Source organism: Leptopilina boulardi, unplaced genomic scaffold, assembly GCF_019393585.1.
Source record: "Leptopilina boulardi isolate dan_hultmark-lab unplaced genomic scaffold, ZJU_Lbou_2.1 LbouV2_58, whole genome shotgun sequence".
In the NCBI taxonomy this organism is placed as follows: Eukaryota; Metazoa; Arthropoda; class Insecta; order Hymenoptera; family Figitidae; genus Leptopilina; species Leptopilina boulardi.
Genome location: NW_026138003.1, coordinates 474,319 through 496,300, shown reverse-complemented (window position 1 = coordinate 496,300; position 21,982 = coordinate 474,319). Strand labels below are relative to the sequence as shown.

At 28.1% G+C, this 21,982-nt stretch overlaps 1 protein-coding gene and 1 non-coding gene across 2 annotated transcripts in view; both read right to left on the bottom strand.

Annotated features, from left to right (window-relative positions):
* The window catches only part of LOC127290235 (unconventional myosin-IXb), a 105,648-nt gene extending 84,240 nt beyond the window's left edge, over positions 1 to 21,408 (bottom strand). Inside the window, exons 1-2 of the mRNA XM_051318700.1 lie at positions 21,101 to 21,408; positions 19,489 to 20,308 (exon numbers count right to left, since the gene is read on the bottom strand). Coding sequence (XP_051174657.1) covers positions 19,489 to 19,813 — 325 coding nt within the window. The 5' untranslated portion in view covers positions 19,814 to 20,308; positions 21,101 to 21,408. The remainder of the gene's footprint in view (positions 1 to 19,488; positions 20,309 to 21,100) is intronic.
* On the bottom strand, positions 12,514 to 12,584 carry Trnag-ccc (transfer RNA glycine (anticodon CCC)). Its single transcript has one exon. It is a non-coding gene; the product is annotated as a tRNA-Gly (tRNA).
* Positions 21,409 to 21,982: the final 574 nt, after the last annotated feature.

Below are 21,982 nucleotides of genomic sequence, written 5' to 3'. Positions count from 1 at the left end.
TACAGAATGTGTATAAATATAAACAATATTGTGAATGTAAACTGTTTTCTAGGACATGTTTGAAAAATATACACTATCTTACACAATGTTTGTTATTTAGTGTAGTATATTACAGAACTACTCGTATAACTAACAAACATAGCAATTGTATCAAGATATTTAAAAAGACATTTTGAATTTTCATATTTTTTCAATCGATCCTTCATTCTGGCACAGTTATCATTTACTTGTTCATATCTTTAAAAAATCCATTACAATTTTTTTGAACTAAAGTTTTACATAACTAATAAGAACTTTTAATTTATAAAAAATTCATTTTTTAATACAAAAAAAAATAAGTTATCGTAAAATTACAAAATAATAACAATAAAAACAATCACTTTCCAAAGTATCTAAAATGTTTTTAAAAAGTACAATAATTTTTCTTTTATTCCCAATTGTGCTTAACAAAAGATTCGAATGGATGCAAGGTTTGTCAAATCATATTAAAAAAGAAACAAAGTCAGTGAACCAGATTGTAATTATACAATCTGTAAATAAAAAGAATGGAAAATGGGAAATACATGATGTGTTGTCGGGCATGCTGGCCAAATTTCCTAACAGAATTGTCAATTTTCAGTCGGAAAGTGTACAAAATCAACTTTCAAAATTATCAATAGCTAATCCTCAAACAGCCTTGTTTGTTATACTAAATTATCAAAATGAAGATCAAAATTTTTCACAACTTTCAGAACCAATAAATTTTGTAAGTAACATTTCCGAATCAAGATCTCGTCCAAAATGTCTCATTATCAATTTTAAAAGTGTCAATTTCGTCAAATATGAAAAATTACTTCGTCAAATGTGGTCATATGATTTTTTGGATGTCACTATTGTTTCTATTTTGTCAGTGCAGACTAATTATTTATCAGGAAACGATTATCAACTAACAGCCGTCTATCATTATAATCCACATACAAATGTCACGACTAAAATGCATAAATCAAAATTTCAATTGTTTCCAGATAAGACATTGGATTTAAAAAAATATCCGATAACTGTATTTGTCGTCAATTATCCCCCTGAATTATTTATGCCAAAAAAAACTCCAGAAAGCAAAAAAATTTCAGGATTAGGTTGGTCAAAAATTGAAGCTTTATCGAAAGCCATGAATTTCAGGATAAATATTACTTTACCGAATGGTCCATCACGTTTTAATTGTAAGAATAAGCAAAATAGTACGGGATATTTTTATGCATTATTGAATCGTAGAGCTGAATTTCTTGCTATGGAATTCCAAAGATTTCAAACATGCAATGAAGCATTTTTAGAGTGGGCTGAAGGAATAGTTGAAACAAAACTAGTTTTAGTTGTTCCTATTTTGTCTAAGGAAACTTATGTATTTAATGACAAGTGGGCAATTCTTAGATTCATTTCTATGGCTAGTTTTCCATTTATTATGTGGTTATGTGTGCGTATAAGTCATATACCTTCTACAAGTTTAAAATTCATGTATTTAATCCAGATTACGCTGGGACTAACAGTACCTCGAGAACCACAAAAAGAAAAGGAAAAAATTATTTTCGCCGTCATGTTAATCACATGCACATTATGTTCTTCAATGATATACACAGCTCTTACAGATGTTGGTTTAAATATGCAAACAACTTATTCCTTTGAAACAATAAATGACGTTCTATCCTCCAATTTCTCAACTATAATAAATAGTAATACTGCTTATTTATTGAAACATGTTTTTGGCAATACCAGTCATTTGTTATTGGAGAAGGTAATAAAAGTTACGAATCCTCCTACAGAATTGATAGAAAAAGTCTATACTATGAAAAATACGACATGTATAGTATTTTCAATGCATGCTAAATTTATATTACAAGGACATAGAGACAGTTGTGATATGCCTATTGCCAAAGTATTGGAAAATGATTATATAGCAAGAACAATGAGCGGTACAGTAATGGCTGCAAGATCACCATATGTCAGAAGGGTAAACGTTTTATTGCGTAGGTTAATACAGTCTGGTGTTATCGAAAAATGGAGGTCTTCATATTATGACAAAAAATTGACATCTAATGAAGTTTGGAATTTTTCTTGCTTAAACGAAAGCAATGAATCGAAAGAATTATTGTGGAAACTTTTTTTCATTATTATCATTGGATACACGTTATCTATTTTTATGTTCTTTATGGAAGTCTTCGTATTTTACAAATGGGAAAAAATTGCTGGTTATTTTAACTTTATCAAATATTTTCAAAGAAGAAATAGTATTCAATAAAGGAAATTTAGTTTTCAAAAATGTAAAATGTCGGAGGTTTTTTTTAAATGTATCCTTTAGATTGACTTTTTTTAAGTAACTGATTATAAATTTGACATTTAATTCTGAACCAGTGACGCCGAAAATCCCCCCCATAATAACCAGTTTCATCTAAATATCATCGAGTTTTGAAAAATCTTTCACCATGTCGAATCTGTTATATCCCAATCGAAAATCGTAAGTTCACATGGCCTTCAGGTAACTGTTATGAAGGTTTCAAAAGCTTCATGGCACACCCAAAAAAAGTAATCTTATACTTAGAGGAAAATTCCTCTTCTAATATCCTCTAAATATTTCCTCTTAAAACAAGATTATTCAATTGAAATGTAGAATATTTTTATTCTTCATTTTAATGGAAGAATGACAAAAGGATTCCTTTTGTATTTTCCTCTTTAATTAAGATTTTCCGTTTTAAATTTAGAAGATTTAAAAAAAGGAAACGGAAAAAAATAATGTAATCGTTTGATCCCTTTCCCTGGGTATGATAGTTGTGAAGTTGTTTTTTAACCTTTCAGTTTTAATATTTCTGGTAAAATGTCAACAAAAAGGACAAAAAAAAGGATTTGCTTTATTAAAAATACAGAAAATATAGTTAAATTCAAATTAAATGAATATTTTTAACGCTATTTTTAGATTTAAAAAAATTTGGATATTTCTTGTGAAATTTTACTACTCAGGTAAATAGAAATACTATAACCCCATTTTTGAATCTTTCGAATTTTTTAAATCTTTTTATTTACTTTTTTAAAAAAGTTTTAAAACGTTAAATAATTTCATATATGAAATTTTTTTCTGTCCTATAAAAAATGTTAACTTTTAAACATATCATCATGTTTTAAAATTATTTTTGCGCTGAAAATCTCGTTGATCATTACAACTGATTAATGAAAACTTATTTTTTGTATTTTAATTATCAATATAAAATGTTGATAATTAACCAAAAACATGACATTGTTAATGTTATATTAAAAAACAATTTTTATTATTATATTGAAATGAACTATTATAATTTTACTTAATTTTAATTTAAAAATGTATTTTCTGCAAAGATTTTATTATTTGATTGAAATTATAATTATTTTATTGATGGCTTTGACATTAAAAACAATTTTACGAGGTTTGGATGTCGACATTTAATTTAAGAGGAAAATCCTCTTAAATGAAGAATAATAATTTTGATACCAAAATTAAGAGGAAAATATGCATTTATTTTAGAGGAATCCTCTAGATTGAAAATTACTTTTTTTAGGGTGCAACTATTTATACATTAGACCTAAAATTCTGTGATATTTGCTTTCTGACTTCTTAACGGGAAGCTTTTTCTACAGCTTGTTAAATATCTGTGGACAGCTTCTAGCAAAAGGTCTACCAGTTTGCTTAGTGAATGCTTTCCTAATGCCTGATTTAATGTGTAAGAAAGCAATTCTATTTGCTTTTCACAAGTTGCAAATTAATATGTAATTTAATTACCTTTTTTACACTTCCTGAAAACTAGAATAATTTCATTAAATTAAACTAAATCGAAAAATCATAAAAATTCTATAGTAATTTGTAAATCCGTTTTATACAATTAATAATTATTCTTTATATATTATATAAAAATTATTTTTCAAAGAAAACGTTTATTTTTAAACACTTAAATTATATACGAAAAAAAATTATATATAACTTGAGCAAAATTTGGTGTTAGGAATACGAACACGGTGAAAACCTTTTATATTGAATAATGAATACAATTTCTTAAAAAAAAGACAAAATATTTAATATTTAAAAAAAAAGATTATTATCTTTATACTTGATATTTATGAATATTTTTTATAAATAATATATTCTTTATTCTTTTAGAATTTCATAATTTATGAAAATGAATTTAACAGCGTATTTTTATTTACAAATTTTGGTTGACAACAATGTACTAAAAGTTAAAATACCGAGTCTGACGTAAATAATTTTTCTTTAATTCTTCAATATTTAAATATAATAATCTAATACATAATATTTTTACGAGATAAATAAAGATGGAAAGAAAGGTTAAATTTAATTTTTGATCATTGTTATTTTTCCGCTGTTTCCTGAAACATCCATGACGCTTCATTTAATTTTCGCCACCTGAACGCTTTCTTTTTATATATGCAAAATCCTGCAACTCTTTGATAACTCTCTCAAAGCTACTTAAATGCTTTGTTTAAAACGTACAAAATTTGTTATTTTCAAGCTTTCCGTGGAAGCGAAAAATCGGCCATAACAGGCTTCCTGAAAGTTTTCTATAGCTAGTTATCTACTGTCTCACAATTCTCTAATGGTTATCTCAATACTTGAAAACAACTTTTTGTTCAGCTTAACATAGCGTAGGATTTTCGACTGGGTATATTTCAAATTTTAAAATAAAGTCCGACATATTGGATGACATTTTGAATTTTTAAAATCTGATGTTAAATTCGTACACAGAAGAAATCTGGGTTCATTTGAATTTCAAACGCATCAAAACGAACCAGGTTCATTCTCATTTAGAGAATTAGAAAAAATCTAATTGTTGAAATATTAGAAATAAATAATTGTAATTTAAAATGAGTTGCTATAATAAAAGAGTCCAAATTTTTTCTTTATAATCAGTGACCACAAAACCTTCCGAGTGAAGAAAATAAGTGATATATCTATTGTATGATAAGTATAATGATTTTATGTTTAGTGTATTCCATTCTAGTGTAATAAAATTATTTAAGCTAAAAATAAAAATTTAATTTAAACAATTTACCATTTAACTTTTTTTTTCTCCAATTATCTTTTTGTCATTAGTGGAAGAGTTAAATTTAGCGTTTAAAGTGAAAAGCAAAAGACATTCTACGAGAAGTGAAGGAAAATACAGGGATTTTCCGAGATATTCCCTGAAATACAATGGAAAATCATTAACGAGGTAAGGATGCAAGTATATCGTGAAGCACTTCTTGCAACTGGCACTATATGTTCTCGCGTCTCGTCTTTACCCTCTTCTCGGTTTAATTAAATTCCCGAGAGAGAAGCATCGGTGTCGAGCTAAGTTTTTTGTCCTGTGCTTAGGCGCGAGAACACACGCGTGAATGCGCACTAATTGATGGATGAATTAATTAGCGCGTATAATCGATCAACCCCTCTCCAAGTACTTTTCTCAATGAGCCACCTTTTCCATCGTCTCTCTTCAAGAAACCTTGATCGCTCGATCAACGCGCTCCGAGAACCTCATCATTCGATTACACTCAATGTCAATTAGCATCATTTTTAAACTAAGGGGATGAAAATTTTACTCTCAAAAGACATGTATTTTTTTTCTCTTTTTATTTTACTGTTTCTACACTTTTTTCCTCCTTTCTTTTTCTTTAAAATTATTTCTCAATTTCTTTATTGTTCTATTTAAAATTCATTTAATTTTGAATAAACATAAAACTCTTTTTTTTTAAATCACATTTCACCCTGATTTTATTTACAGTGTTCTTCTATCTCATATAATCTGCCCATATTAATCGAATCGTTTTGTTAGATTCTGTCGCAGTTATCGCACGCTTTTTCAGACTCATGCCACATAGCTTGCATAAAAAGTAGTTGGAGGGTGCAATGCAAATTTATGTAAACCCCAGTCGTTGGAATATCTAGCTACATTAACTAGGGAATTTTCGCGCTCTCTGTCAGAAAAAAATCTATGGTTTTGCATATACCATCTTTTATTGACTTTTACTGCATAAACAAAATTCGCTACAACGAAAAATAATTTACTATAAACATTCAATTAATTTATAAAATTATATTATTTAAGAAAATTATTTAAATATTTTAGGATAATATTTTTTTATGTATTTAATATACAATTACCATTAAAATTGATATCATAGCGTGTAAAAATCTAATAGAATAATTTTGACGGTTAATTATTTTTTCCTTAAGAATTTTATCTAACTTTTAATATCAAAAATTATAGGTAATGTAAATTATTTTTCTTTCTACAAAATTATATAACTATTTATAATTAAATTTAATCATTTAGTACGAAATTTTGGAGATGTACGTAAGCAGTAACATGTTTCTCTATTAAGTGTTTGTATGAGAGTGCGGGATGCACCCACGCTGCAAACAATAAATAAGTAGCTTTGTAGACAGACTAGACTGGTGATAACTCAACAGTCGTGATGTATAATTAACAAAGTGCGTAATTGTTAATTATTGCGCCATTGTTAAAAGGACATGGTGAGTAATTAGTATGCTGCCAAACTCTTGGCATGCACGCGTCTCACGCGATCTTGTGGTCGATTAGCCACTCGATATACCAAAGATTGATGGAGCTATATCTTAACAGGAAGCGAAAAAAGTGTATCAGGAGCTCAATATCAATGATCGAACTTTTTAACTTGAAAATGATCTTTATCACTCTTACAACAATACCAATATTCTACCATATATGAGGCAAAATTCATTTATTCAATTCATATACTCTCTAAATCTGAATAAGTGAAATTTCACTTAAAATGTGTCAAAAGTCTTCCACGTAGAAAAATAAGTGTATATGCACTTAAAAATAAGTGAAACTTCACTTATTTTTGAGTGAAAACCACTTATTTAAAAGTGCATATACACTTATTTTTCTACGTGGAAGACTTTTGACACATTTTAAGTGAAATTTCACTTATTCAGATTTAGAGAGTAGGGCTTTTGGATGCTTGTTGTTAGTAAAAAATCAAATATTTTACAAACAAATAAAGTTATGGTAATTCTGAACTTACCAATTGAAAGTTACGCTAATTCCGCATCCAACGAGCCCTATATGAAGTATTTTGGATAAGTAGATTGTTAATAAACAATTAGTTAACATTGCAATTGTTTATTAACAATCTACTTATCCAAAATACTTCATATAGGGCTCGTTGGATGCGGAATTACGTTAACTTTCAATTACTAACTTCAGAATTACGGTAACTTTATTCGTTTGTAAAATATTTCATTTGTTATAAACATTAATTAATTAATTAATATCTCAAAAACTTTAAAAGATCCCACTCTGAAAATTACATGTTTTGTAGGAAATTAGTCAAGCTTTCCATTGAGATAGTTAAAAATAATTTTAAAAAATCCGATTTTGAGATAAATGTAAATTAACATTTTGACCTTGAATTTCAAGGTCAAATGTTATTTAAAAAAAAAAATTTTTATTAACAGCGTGTAGCTCGTCAAAAAAGCTTTAAAAATCATTTTATATATGTTAACTTTTATGCATTCTACTCATAAATATTGTACATTGAAAAAAATTTTTTTTTTCAAAAGTCAAAAATTAAAAACGTTGTAATTTAGAAACTGTTTTATTAAATTCAATAATAATTGATTTTTAGACTTTCACCAACAATAACAACATTTTAGAAAAGTATGGATTAAATTCGAGAACTTTTAATTTTTTGTTCGGACATTTCAGGAATTTTGCCTCATATGCAAGGATGAAATAATCTATAAAAAGGCAGGGAGTAAATTTAACCTTTTCCATTCATACATTAATCTATTGTACCAAACCAAGAAGACTAGAAACAGAAGGTATAACTCTAGCAGTTTGTTGGTTACAAGAAGTGATAGGTTTGCTGGGCTTTTCGTTTGACTCCCACTCAATAGATATCTGCGTATACTCTAATACATACGCATTGCTTAAGTTTCGTATGTAGCACATGATTTTGATTTTAAAAACTAAAGTGACAGTTGCCGGTTGAAAAATTTTTCCATATACACGAAAAGAAAAGAAATATAAAATTTTATAAATAAGCATTTTAAAATTTTGTAAAAATATTTTCAAGTCGTGAAAAATATTGTAAAAAGCGAAATTTCCATATAAAAATACTAATCTTTAATAAAGTTTTATGAAATTTACAATAGTTATAATAAAATTTCGTAGAACGTATTTCATTCATTATCAAATCATATACTAAATTTTATTAAAGTCTGTATAAAGTTTATAAATGTTTATTAAAGATTAGTATTTCTTATATGGAAATTTCGCTTTTTACAATATTTTCTACGACTTGAAAATGCTTTTATAAAATTATTCACAAAAACTGTGAATAAATAATGGTTATGAAAAAGTTAAAAAAAAGATAAGAAAAATAAAACACCAAAGGAGAGAAGCGACAAAACTAAAAAACTTCAAAATATATTCCCTATTATATTTATTATAAATTTTTACTTATTTATTTTTTATCTGAAAATAACTGTTGACTGATTTAAATATTTAAGTAGTCCCGAGGCGAAATTTAAGCCTTAATTTACAAGGAGTAAAGTAGAGTTAAACAGACCCTCTTTAGCTTCCTCAACTAGTCGCAAATTTCCCTTTCTTCCACGTTTGGATTTAAAGTAGGGTCTAAAAATTGATTAAAATATTGAAAATTTTGAAATTGCTCTAATTCTATTAATTTTTTGAAAACGCTTCAAAATATGTTAATTCCAGTTTTTAAAGGGTAATTAAAGAAATATTGTGTGAAGAAAAAATTCATTTTGCTTTAATCAAAATAATTAAAAGAGTTTTTTTTTTGCATTTTTTTGTACTTTTTTAATCGAACTAGACCCTCTTTAGCTTCCTCAACCAGTCGCAAATTTACCTTTCTTCCACGTTTGGATTCAAAGGAGGGCCTACGGGAGTCTACAAGATCGTAAAGAGGGCCTATAGGGAAGCTAAAGAGGATTCAAATTTCGCCTCGGGGTAATAAACATTTTTAAATAAAGTTCTACTTTATTGTCTTGTTTTTAAATATATATTTATTTATTTTTTCGAAAAATGTTAAAAGCTGAAAAAATTTACATTGAAAATTAAATGAAATTTTCTATTTAAATTGTAAAATAAATTCTTTTTTCTTCAAATACTAATAAATGTTTATTTCTTCATAATATAAAGTTTTCTATTGTTTCACCGGAATTAATAATGTTATGTAAGCCTCACAATTTTCAAAATAGTCGTTAATGTATTTTTTAAATTATTTTTTCTAAAACTAAATGTGATTTTTAATCTTACGCAAACTTTAGAATTATCGTTCAGAGACCCCAAAAACCCTTATATTAACCCGAGGCGAAATTTAAGGCCTACTTTTCTGGGAGTAAAGTAGGGTTAAACAGACCCTCTTTAGCTTCCTAAACCAGTTGCAAATTTCCCTTTACTCCACCATTGGATTCAAAGGAGGGCATACGGAAGTCTAAAAGATCCAAAAGAGAGCTTATTTAGGTTCCAGGAGGAGCTAAAGAGGATTCAAATTTTGACTCGGGATGTTTCATAAAAATTTGTCGACCAGAATTTGTTAGAAATTTTGGGACCACAGTATCAATTTTTTTTCTAACAGTGAAGAGGTTAAAAGTAGTGTCAATTTTTCAATACTTTCACTCTAAAGTTAGTTCAATTAATTATAAAATATGTATAAAATATGAATAACCTTAATTCTTTTGCTTTTAGATCAAATTTGTGGACTCCACCTTGCACAACAATCATAAACTCAGACGGCGCAGCACCAGGTTTAATGGCTACTAATTTGGAATGTTTTTAATAAAAATACTTTAAAAAATTGTGAGACATAGATAAATATATGTGCAACATAATGTCATTCTTGCATTTTATTTAAAAAAAATGTTATTGCTTTAAAAAAAATCCCGAAAACGGCTAAATAACAGCATCCTAATGTGGTTTCCTGCCTCAATTGTACAGTCTTAATTTGTAGAATTAGTCATTGTAGAACGAGATGTTAAATATTTATTTAATTCGACAGCCGCAATTTGTAAAATCGATTATTGAATGATTAAGATTTTTATTTCCATTCACTGAGAAAAATGTTTAGTATCATCTACCAAAGTTTGGTTCTCTCTACCAAATTTTTTATTTGATATATGTGCAACTAATCCGTTTGGTTCGGGCTACTAAATTTTTTCGTTGAATCATTTTGTTCGGTCTACCAAATTTTTTGTTTTGCACAACTAACTTATTGTTTTTAAGCAAACAAAAAATTTAGTTAAATGAAAATTTTTTTTTTGTTTTCTCAACCAACTTATTTTTTTGTTTCACCCTTTTCTCCGAGCTTTTCTCTTTATATAACCTACCTATGCCTACTTAAATTAATTTCTATCGCGGAAAAAACCTAACACTGCTAGGGCTCGAACCCTCAGACTACGCAACGCTAGTCGTGAACGCTGACCACTACTCTACGAATCCTACTAACAATTTGAGATTAAATCATTTTCACAATGTATAAAAGCTGGAAAAAAACTTTCGTTCTTGTAACAAGTTTTATTTATTTATTTTCACTACACAAACTTTTTTTTTAAAAAAATGTCTGAAAAACATAAAAACTTCAACACTGAAACTTCATGACGCGAACGACATATGGTTAATGTTGACATCCCGTGAATGGGAAGCGACGCCATATTTACGAGAAGAGCGCGTGCGCAATACAGCATGTCAGCTATTTAGTACTGGGAACCAAACTATTTAGTTCGTAAACATGAAAGCTTCAAATATATTTTTTGGTAGAGCCAACTAAACTTCCCGATTTATTGCCACTTTCTATTCTGTTGTGACAACCATATTTTAGTAACGCCAACTAAAAAAGCTCAACTAAATTATTTTCTTATTATTACGAAATTATTTTTCTCAGTGTTTTGATGTATATTTGGAGATTGTATAAAAATGACACTATAACACGTGAGATGGCTGAGTGGCTTCCCTACTGGATTTGCAACAGCAAGGTCCAGGATTCAATTCTTCATGCATGTGAATTTTTCTGTTTCAATTTGTCGTTAATTTAAATGTTCGAAACTTCATCATGATATACACTGTGTGCGATTTCAAAATGAAGATTAATTCTGAACAATTATTATATCATTTTTAAAAAAAATTTGGTTGTCTAGTTACTACTAACTAGTTACTAGAGGCTTTCAAAGTTTCAAGCTAGTTTCAAGGATCGATTAAACTACATGGTGCCATTATGGTGAATAGCCAAACTATACTGAGTCGTTATAGGGCAATGATTAATTTCCACATGGGATGTCAAAAAAAAAAACATTATTGTAAATGTATAGATTAGACGCACATAAGAACAATTAGGTTCGATAAACATTAGAGCAAATAAAACTTATGACAGTAAGAATTAATGTAGATTAGGCGACATAAAAATCAAGTCAAATTATGATTGTGCCAAATAAAAAATGATGTTAAATGAGGTTTAGACCACATAAGAATTAGGTCAAAAAACTACCCGGATGGAAAAGTTCCCGGAAGTGACTATACAGGTAACGGTACCGGTAGTTACTACCGGTAGTCACTACCGGGAACTTTTCCACCTGGGTAGGTTACACAAAAATTAGGCCAAATAAGAATTAAGTTAAATACTGATTTGAACAAATGAAAATGTCATATTATACAATTGTGACAATCGAATTGAGGTCAAATTAACTATTAGGTATTAGGTCATTTGAAATTTGGACAACAATAATAAACCAAAAACAACAAAGAATACTTTAATTTTTATCAAAGATTCCTCAAGGATATGAGATAAATAGTCGAAATACAAGAACATAAATTATAGAAATGTCAAAAATTTCCTGTCACCATGCATCACAATTTTTAGAACATCTATTTTCGGAGATAACTATCCATCAACGCCCGAAATGGAGAAAATCTTGAAAATTCTCTAAAATTTAATTACGAATAAATAATCTAATCCTAAAATAATAATTACTTTTATGTCAAAACAATTTTTATACTCTCTAAATCTGAATTAGTAAAAATCTTTACTAATTCAAATTAGTGACTCACTTTTTGCTTTATAATTAGTTAAATTTTACTAATTGTTAGTTAAAGTTACTAATAATTAGTAAATTTTTACTAATTGAGAAGCAAAAAGTGAGTCACTAATTCAAATTAGTTAACTTTTTTACTAATTCAGATTTAGAGAGTAAAGCTTCAAAAACAATCTTCCACTATGACAATGAAAATTGCCTATCGTGTATCAATTCTATATAAACATTCATCAACTCAAGGACCATCTTTTTAATTAATTAGTTAATAACAATTATATACATGAATATTTCACGAGAACTATACTAAATTCATTAGAAGAGAACCAATTTTATTGAGAAAAATAACTAATTAAATAGAAAATGAACTTGTTAATGAAATTTTTTTTGACAAAATGGAAATATTTTGTGTAGTTCTCAAAAAAATTTGCACCGCCCGGGAATCGAACCCGGGTCGCAAGAATGGGAATCTTGCATGATACCACTACACCAGCGGTGCCGGTGGCATCCGTGAAAGAAGATTTCATTGAAAGCTCCGCGAAATTACTTGGGTGCTCTCTAACGATCGATGAAGTCTAAAGCAAAAGCGAAACTTGTACTACTTCTCGTACTCTATATATTTAGGTATATATATATATATATATATTACACTTTTTTCAATAGAAAATTTTCTTTATTTAATTAGACAAAACTTTGATAATATTAAATAAGAAGGACTTTTCCAAATTTAGCGTTTTTATTAACTATGTTATTACTATCACAATTAATTAAAATTATCCAATTAATTTTTATTGTTATTTATTTTTTATTTCTAAATAAAAAATTTTTGCACAATAAGGAGAAAAATTTGCACAAACAAATTTTTTTCTGAGTGTTCATGTACCTACACAAAAATGATAAACCTAGCTAAAATTTTTGCTAAAAATAACTAAAAGTTATGATAAAATAAGCAATTCCCGAGAATTACAGAAAAGTCTGTAAGAATTACAAGAAATATCAATAAATTTAATGAAACCACAGATAAATCTTGCAAGACTTCCAGAAAATTCAATATATAGTTATTCGAGCAACCACAGATAAATCTTGTGAGACTTTTCAGCAAAAAAAAAAAAATGTACTGATTACACAAAAGCAACTGCAAGTCTGGAAAACTAGTTTATTTATTTAAAAAAAAAATATCTTCTCTTAGATTTTAACATTGTCCACCATTACCGTAAAATTTCCAATATATTTTTAGCAATATACAAATAATAAGAACCATGCACATAATAATCGCAAAATTAGTTTAAGGTTAACCAGATGCCGTCCACATTTCACATTCATTAGTGACACTGAACTTTGTTTGTTCGTATATATACATATATGCGGGAATAAAATAAGTGACGTAGGCGAGAATGAGAAATGCATGAAATTTATCAATATCGGCATCCTTATAGGATATATACGCGACGTTCACCGTGACGTCGCATGGGGAAGATCAAGAAAGCAGAAGGGTATGGTGATTTATGGAAGCAACACCTCATGGCGTTTTGTTCACTTTGCGATATGGTTGCTCGTCGTTGGCAGGCAGTTCCGTCTTTTTTTTTTTTTGGACTTTTTTACATTTTTTTTGTTTTGCTTCTCGCCCCATTAGTAATGCCTCGGTCATTACGAGCCACCCGGTCGATTTCCCGTGGCTAATAAATTCCGATAAAATTTCTCTGCTTTACAGACTGAAAAGCAACTCTCTCGCGCAGCATCTCAACGCGGTCCATATAGTGTATGTCCGTCTTTTTGCGTGTTAACGCAGACAACACAAATTTATAACGTAAATAAAATTCTGCAAAAAGCCTCCGTCAAAAAAAAATTAATCAAAATATAAATCTACTTTTTCCCACGTTTATCAAAAATAATTTTATTCTTTCAATCAAATATAAAATGGTGTTTTAATGCCTTGAAAAAATTATTTGAGATAATTCTTGAGATAAGAATATTATTCGCAATATGTGAGCGAAAAATAATAGAGTTGTACTATTATTTTTATTCTTTCAAAAGAATAGAGAGCAGATAGTATCAGTTGAAAAGTAATATCCTATATAGTTTCAAGTATAAAATTATGAATGATTTATGAAACCTCTTCGCGAAGTAAGAATTTTTTTTTGCTCCAATTATATTTACGATTTAAATAAATAAAATATAAAAAATATCCAAAAATTCATGAAAATATGACGAAAATTTTAACTGTATGTTTCAGTGAGTATTTACCGTGAAATTTTTTTACATGGGTGCCTAAAAGAAGTTCTTTTTTTGCAAAAAAAAAAAGAAAAAAACAAATGATTCGCAATTACTTCGCTCTTCTGAGCAATTAATGTGAAATAAAATGTTTTATCTACATCTATACGCAACAAACAAGTCGCATCGTATCCTGCATCGTTGCTGTCAGATTATCGCTTACTATAGAATTCCGCACATTTCTCTTTCTTTTCGTTTTTCCTTCCAACTTTGATAAAATTACATTATATAGTGTTTTTTACAAAAATTTATTTTTAATTTAAAAATTAAACAATATGAATTTTTAAAATAAATAAAAATATTTTATATTTACATTATTTAAACAAACTAACATTAAAATTATATTACCATGAATTATTTGCAAAACATTTAAAAAATTTTAATATTTAAATTTTCGAATAAACAGAATCCACATTAGGTGTATAAGGGTTATCGAAGGTGATGAATTCAAATTTGACCTTCAAATTAAAAAATTAAAAATGTCCGATCCAAAATGGCCGACATAATTTTTAAAATTTCAATGGATTTTAATGATACTTGGTATTAGGGGGGTTTCTAGGGTGCTAAATTTGAATTTAACCTTTAAATTTACAAGTAAAAAATGGCGGATCCAAAATGGAGGACATAATTTTTAAATTTTAAAAAATTTTAATGGAACTTAATTTTTGCAAAATTTAAAAAAAGTCCGCCATTTTGAATCCGCCATTTTGATTTTTTCAATTTTTTCTCTAACAGTGAAGAGCTTCATTTATAATTTTTTGCATTAATTAAATATACTTAAAATTTTGAATAATACGATGTCAAAAACAAAAGTTACATACAATAAAAAAATTTTGATGCAGCAACTTAAGAATCTTAAGAAAAATGTTTATTACAGGAATATATAGAGGCGCATGATTAAACTCTAAATTTGTTTTTTCGAATTTTTATTTTCTCGAAAATCGTTTTATCTAAAAGGAATTTGATTATAATTTTTTGAATTCGAATCGTCAGATTTTATAATAAAAATACTTTCGAATTATTATTTGACAGAATTTTTTAACTTCGAAAGAACATTTTTTATAATTTTCAATTTACCGAATAATCATTTTTCATGATTATTATTGTAGAGAATTAGTATTTTTCATAATTTTTATTTTTACAAAAAACTTGTTTATACTATTTTTGATTTTACATAATTTTTTTTCATCTAATTACCATTTTGTACGATAAATATTTTTTTCAACAATTTTTTGTTTTAAAATGTAATTTATCAAATTTACCTATATATTTTTTCTATTTTTAAAAGTTACGATTTGCTATTTTATATAATTTTTATTTTACCGAATTGCCATTTCACATAATTTCTAAATTTTCTAATTATTATTTTTCCGAATTTTAATTTTAACGAATTATTAATATTAGAATTATTTCTTTTGCGAATTACCATTTAACATGATTTTAATTTCCCTTAATATTTATTTATTCATTCGAGGAGTAATTTGTATAAATTTCATTCTCTTTTGATTCTCTAAAATGCAGAACGGAAAATAAGCGCAAAATCGAAAAGCAAAAGAGAATGAAAATTACATACAATAACATTCTCTTTTGATTCTCTTTATTCTCGAAAACTTACAGTTTAAGAGTCAAAGAAGAATCAAAATTTTGACTCGGGAACGCCAAAATAACTTTTTTTTTGAAGGGTCACAGAAGACGAGGTCACAATGGCTGAATTTTTAATATTTTTTAACAAAAATTTCACAATTTACTCTTCCAATATGTGTCCTTTTAATATGTAAATTGTTTGAATAAAATATTTAATTTCATTTATTAGAAAAAAATTCGTAAAAATATGCTTTTCTGGCCTCCGAAACCCACCCAACCCCCTTAAGTTGGATCAATTGAGAAATTTTGTCCCTTAGATATATAAATATGGGGCATTCTATTTTAAAATTATACCCCTAGTAAACAATTGACAATATAAGACATTTTTTAAATAATTATTTCTCCCATTTAATTAAATCAAATTACTTTTGCAATGAGTGGTTTCGAAAGAGAAATTTCTAAACTTTACAATTGTAAAAAAATTTTTTCAAAAAAACATTTAAATAGTATAAAAAATTTAGTTTAAAGGTTAAACTTGTAAATATCTCAAAACACGTTGTCTCCGATTTTGACAAAATCTATGTCAAAAGAAAGCTTAAATATTCTATTTTTTATTTCCGTAAAGTTTATAATGGACATTTTCGAGAATTTCCAGAAATTAATTAAAATTCTCAGACGTTTCGGAGGTTAAAAAGGATTGAAATTTTTATGAATGGAGAACCATTTCTTTAAGAGCGGATTTTGTTTTTTAAATTTAATTTCCATTAACCTTACATTATTAAATCACTTGACATTAGAGAAAAAAAATATTGTAAACAACAAATATATTGATCTTTAGCTATTTGCAATTAAAAATTTTTCAAATTTAAAAAAATTATTAAGGTTAAAATTGAAGTTTTAAAATTTATTTATTTAAAAATTTCGTAAAAACAAATGCCGCTGTATTTGAACAGAGGTTCTCTATTCATGGAAATTTCAACCCTTTTTAACCTTTGAAACGTCTGAGAATTTTAATTAATTTCTCGAAATCCTCGAAAATATCCATTATAAACTTTACGGAAATAAAAAATAAAATATTTAAGCTTTCTTTTGACAAAGATTTTGTCAAAATCGGAGACAACGTGTTTTAAGATATTTATAAGTTTAACCTTCAAACTAAATTTTTTATGCTAATTAAACGTTTTTTTAAAAAAAATTTTTTACAATAATAAAGTTTAGAAATTTCTCTTTCGAAACCACTCATTGCAAAAGTAATTTGATTTAATTAAATGGGAGAAATAATTATTTAAAAAATGTCTTATATTGTCAATTGTTTACTAGGGGTATAATTTTAAAATAGAATGCCCCATATAAATATTGAATAATGACTTTTTGACGATTTAATTGCATCAATATTTAACCGCAAATACACAGGATGATTGAATTGATCTTGTGCAATTGTATTATCAAATCTTATCTCTAACTCGAAATCATGTTACGCTGATAATGTCGAGGTTTACGGACGCTTAGAAATCAAAAGGGAAATTAATTGCATTAAGTATTTAAGCATTATGACGTTGGTATGAATATTGCCATAAACCGCTCAGGATCAAGAGAGAGAGAGAGACAGAGAGAGAGAGAGATGAAATACGCTTGAATAAACGACATAAGCTTTCACAAGCCCATGGAGCTGTCTCACGTTACCAATCAACACGAAGGTATAAACCTTCTAATATTAGTACGACAGAGACCAGTAACGTTAATGATGATGATAATATTAATGTTGATACTGTTATAATGCAACGCATATTCTCATCAATACAATGCCTGTAAATTTGACTAGTGAGACTTCCGAGCAAACTTAGGCTTGTGCTTTTAGGGTCAGAGATGATTTCCGCAATTAGTAATGACGTAGTTGTAATGAACCCCTCTATTATGGCGTTCATATTCGGTTAATTAGGTTGCGCTTTGATTTATTGCACTATTCACGATATCTACCAACAAGCAAGTGTGCATCAGAATCCATTGCCTCTGGCACTTGTGTTGTTGCTCCATCTCTCCTTCTCACATCACACCAAAGCCCAACCATTTCCCTCACCATCATTCACGAACGAGTATATAACCCATCATCCCCATGGGTACACTCTATATATATATATGAGGCAAACAAAAAGTCGATTCTATATACGCTTCGATATCCCGATTCTTGATCCTTTGGATCCGCCTCGCGTTCTTTTATACAAAAGATGATAACTAAAAGCGATATTGGTATCCGGTATTCAAGCATTCTAGGGTACCTGATCTAGTTGCGGATTTTTGAATCTATGTTTATGCAGTATATATAATATGTTTATGTGTGGGAGGATTATATCGCGTTCGTAACATGTTGTTACACTTGGATTTATATATATAAACTGGAGAGAGAGGGGGGGAGAAAGTTCATAAAGATATTTGTCGAGAAAACGAGATGAGACGGTAAAAAATCTCTTGCAATAACAGAACTGAATATATATATATACGTAATTTAAATGTATACCTCGATGTGCCTAGAGCTTTCAAATAATCATTTTAAATCTATTCTATAAGTAAAAAAATTACAGTTAGAAAAAAATTTGTAAATAAAAAAGGAGCAAATGGGAGACAAAATTTTAAAATATTTAATCAGTACTCTTCCTCTCATTTAATTTTAGATTTATAAACAGTTTATAAAATACAATTTTAAAACGAAATTTTAAAACAAAATTGTCATAATTAATTTTAAATAGATAAGATATAGTTCATAAATAATACTAATAGTGCAAATATAAATTTTCTACAAAATTAGTATATATCAAATTTCAATATTATTTGATTAAGCTTTAGTTGAACTTTGATAAGATCCACCATCAAATAATATAACTTTACGTTTCCTTCGTCAAATATTCACAGAACCGTTCTAACTCGTTTGCATCTAAATGACAAAGTCATTTGCATATTGTTACAGTATTTCAGAAAATATTTTCTTAAAATAGTTAAGGCAGTTGTCTTTCGACATTTCACTGACAAAAGTTAATAATACTGTAAAATAGAAATGACCTAAAAGAAAGAAACATTTTCTGTTTTTTATCTTTTTAATTATAATTTTGTTTGTTTAAAAAAAGAAAAAAAAATATTTTCTTGTCAAATAAAAATATAGTTTTTTTGATCCCAACATTAAATAGAAATTTAAAAAATATTGAAACTAAAATAAAACAATTTTATTCACATAAACAGAGTTTAGCGTGAGATTTTTGTCGACCCTTTAAAATCGGCTAATTATATATTTTTCTTGTTTTGTAGTGAAAAAAAGAGATACATATATTTGTTTTTTTGACAAATTTTCAAGTTTCAATGAATTTTCAAAATTTCAATTTTGTAAATGTAGACCTATTTTCAATGGCTGATAACTCGAAAAAAATGTATTTTCATTAGAAATCTTAATTGGTTATTTTTAAAGCTTTTATTGCCATTAATAATGGTAATACTTGAATATATACTTCTCAGATGTTAAACGTTAATTAATAATAATTATTATATATATGACGACTCACCCGAGTTGAACTTGGACGTAGACCTCTGAAGTAGCCAAGTCTGCAAGGCAAGTTTCTCTCGATGTCTACAGAAGAACTCTGGCTTGATACCATGTCTCTTCAAGAATTCATCGCATTTCCTGAAGGCAGCTAGAGCTTTGGCAGCTTCAACCTCATCGATCTCAGCGAGACCGCTAGGGCAGGAACTACGTCTTGATGATGAGGAACGTACCTCATAAGTCTCATCCGGAAGGAGCATTCCCATCTTCCAGGTTGTTCTATCTTCCACCCTATAATTGCAACCACAACCTTCGCTTCCGATTAGCGGTACTCGTCCAAAGCACATATTAAACCCAAGGAAGAGGAAGCTCACGCGAGATTCCCGTCTAGGGCTAATATTCAATGCACAACTAATTAGCAGTTCCCGCTCAATTCCTTGCTTCAGTCGACCAGTTTCATCTAAGTCATGGACTTTGTTAAACTTGCATATTCGACCCCTTTCCTTCTCCGTTATATTCGCATATAACTGGGCGATTCATTCGAATTGAATAATAACTAAAACCCGTCAAACCATCACTGATGGAAACCTGAGAAGTTGATCTTGCTTGTATAGTTGTGCAACTGGAAAACGGAACTTCTGCCGCTGATTGATGAAAGATCCGCATATCCTTGCGCCAATGTTTCTCTCCTCTTCTTGGCATTGATCAATAGAGGGCAATATTGCAAACCGAGAAATGGATATTCTCGATTGCAAAGCGAAAGTTGCGACGAGCGATATCTCATTTCTGCTTCCAGTTATTGTTGAATTTTCAACGATTGATCTCGATTCTCTAAATTGATACTGAAACAATCAAATTGTACAACTCGTTATACATAAAATCAAATTATTTAATCATAGTTATTTAAAATTTTTTGTTTTGTAAAAATTTATTTATTCAGTTTAAAAAAATATATGGGCCATTCTCTGCCAAACAAACATCCCCTACTGTCAAAAATTGGTTTGATTATAAAAAATCATTCGATACATGAAATTGTAGCTTAAGATGTCTAGTTTCATTTGCCGTTTGGCGTTTTTGAAAATATAAATATGAACGATAAATATGGCGCTTGGAATAAAACAGGCAAACAAAAAAATATAATTGTTGTTGTGGAAGCTTCAAAAACTAGTTGAATTATTCAGACAAGCCATCTTAAGGACTTCTGGGGGTCACTGACTTGAGTTAATTTTCAAAAATTCAAAATGGCGGCTGATTTTATAAAGCTTTATCAGATTTGCCTGAATAATTTTACTCAAGGGTTTTTGGGGTCGCTGATTACGAATTTGAAGTTGGTTTTTTAAAATTCAAAATGGCGGATCCAAAATGGCGCCCAAAATATAAAAATTTGATCAGAGTTTCCTAAAGAATAATTTTTTCTAGAAAAAAGAATTAAAAATATAATAAATCATTTTGGTTAAGTCCAAATGTTTTTAAATTTAATATTAACGTTTATCTCCACTTTTTTGAAAAAAGGATTTATCGACTTTTGAAAATTTTTTCTTTTCAATTTCAATTAATACTTTTAATAAATAATTTATCTTCAACTTTAAAACAGAAATAACCTTTTTATAAAAAAAAATTAATGCGATACAAACCTGCTTAAGCTCATAAAATATGCCGAAAACATAAACGATTTAAAAAATTTCCAACTCTCTCGAAACCACGTGAAACAAAATATTTTTTCTAGAGATTTAAGCGTTCGCGATTTTAAGAATTTCAAACACTGCCGGAACAAAAAAATTTACAAAAAGGACAAAAAAGAAATTAACACTTTAAAATTTTTTGCTTCGCGAATTAAGATATTCCAATACTCCCGAACCTCTTCACTTGAAAATATCAAATAAAAGATGATGATAAAGAAAATATTTCTATATATTAACACAGACAAATTTTGCTTGCACTTACGTTAACCACGTCTAAACAGGTCAATACACGAATTACAACTGATTAAATTATCTTTGGGATTTTCAATCCACATTGTTGTAACCTTCGTCTTAAAGTATTCCTTTTGTACTTGAATGTAAACATACAGCTCGGGCTACAGGTATAAAGATAAAATAACTTCAAAATATATTTCGAAACATTTAAAATAATTTAAAATTATAATTTTAAATTTAAATATTATTTCACTTATATAAAAATTACTGGAAGTTTTTAACTTCTAAGTGTGAGAAAAAACTTGTTACTCCTGAGTTTTTTGAGATCAATGATTTCAAAATCTGAAATAACGATTTTCAAAATTCAAAATGGAACAAAAATTTTCAAAAATTGATCCCCCCACAGCACCGAAACTTTCCTGAAGATTTCCTAAAGATTTATTTGAAATGTTCATAATATTTAATTGCAAAGTTCAGTGAAAATTGTGTAAATCACTAAACATTGCAATTAAATATTCCGAACATTTCAAATAAATCTTTAGGAAAGTTTCGGTTCTGTGGGGGGTCGTATTCATTGATTACTAATCTTTGAAAATTTTA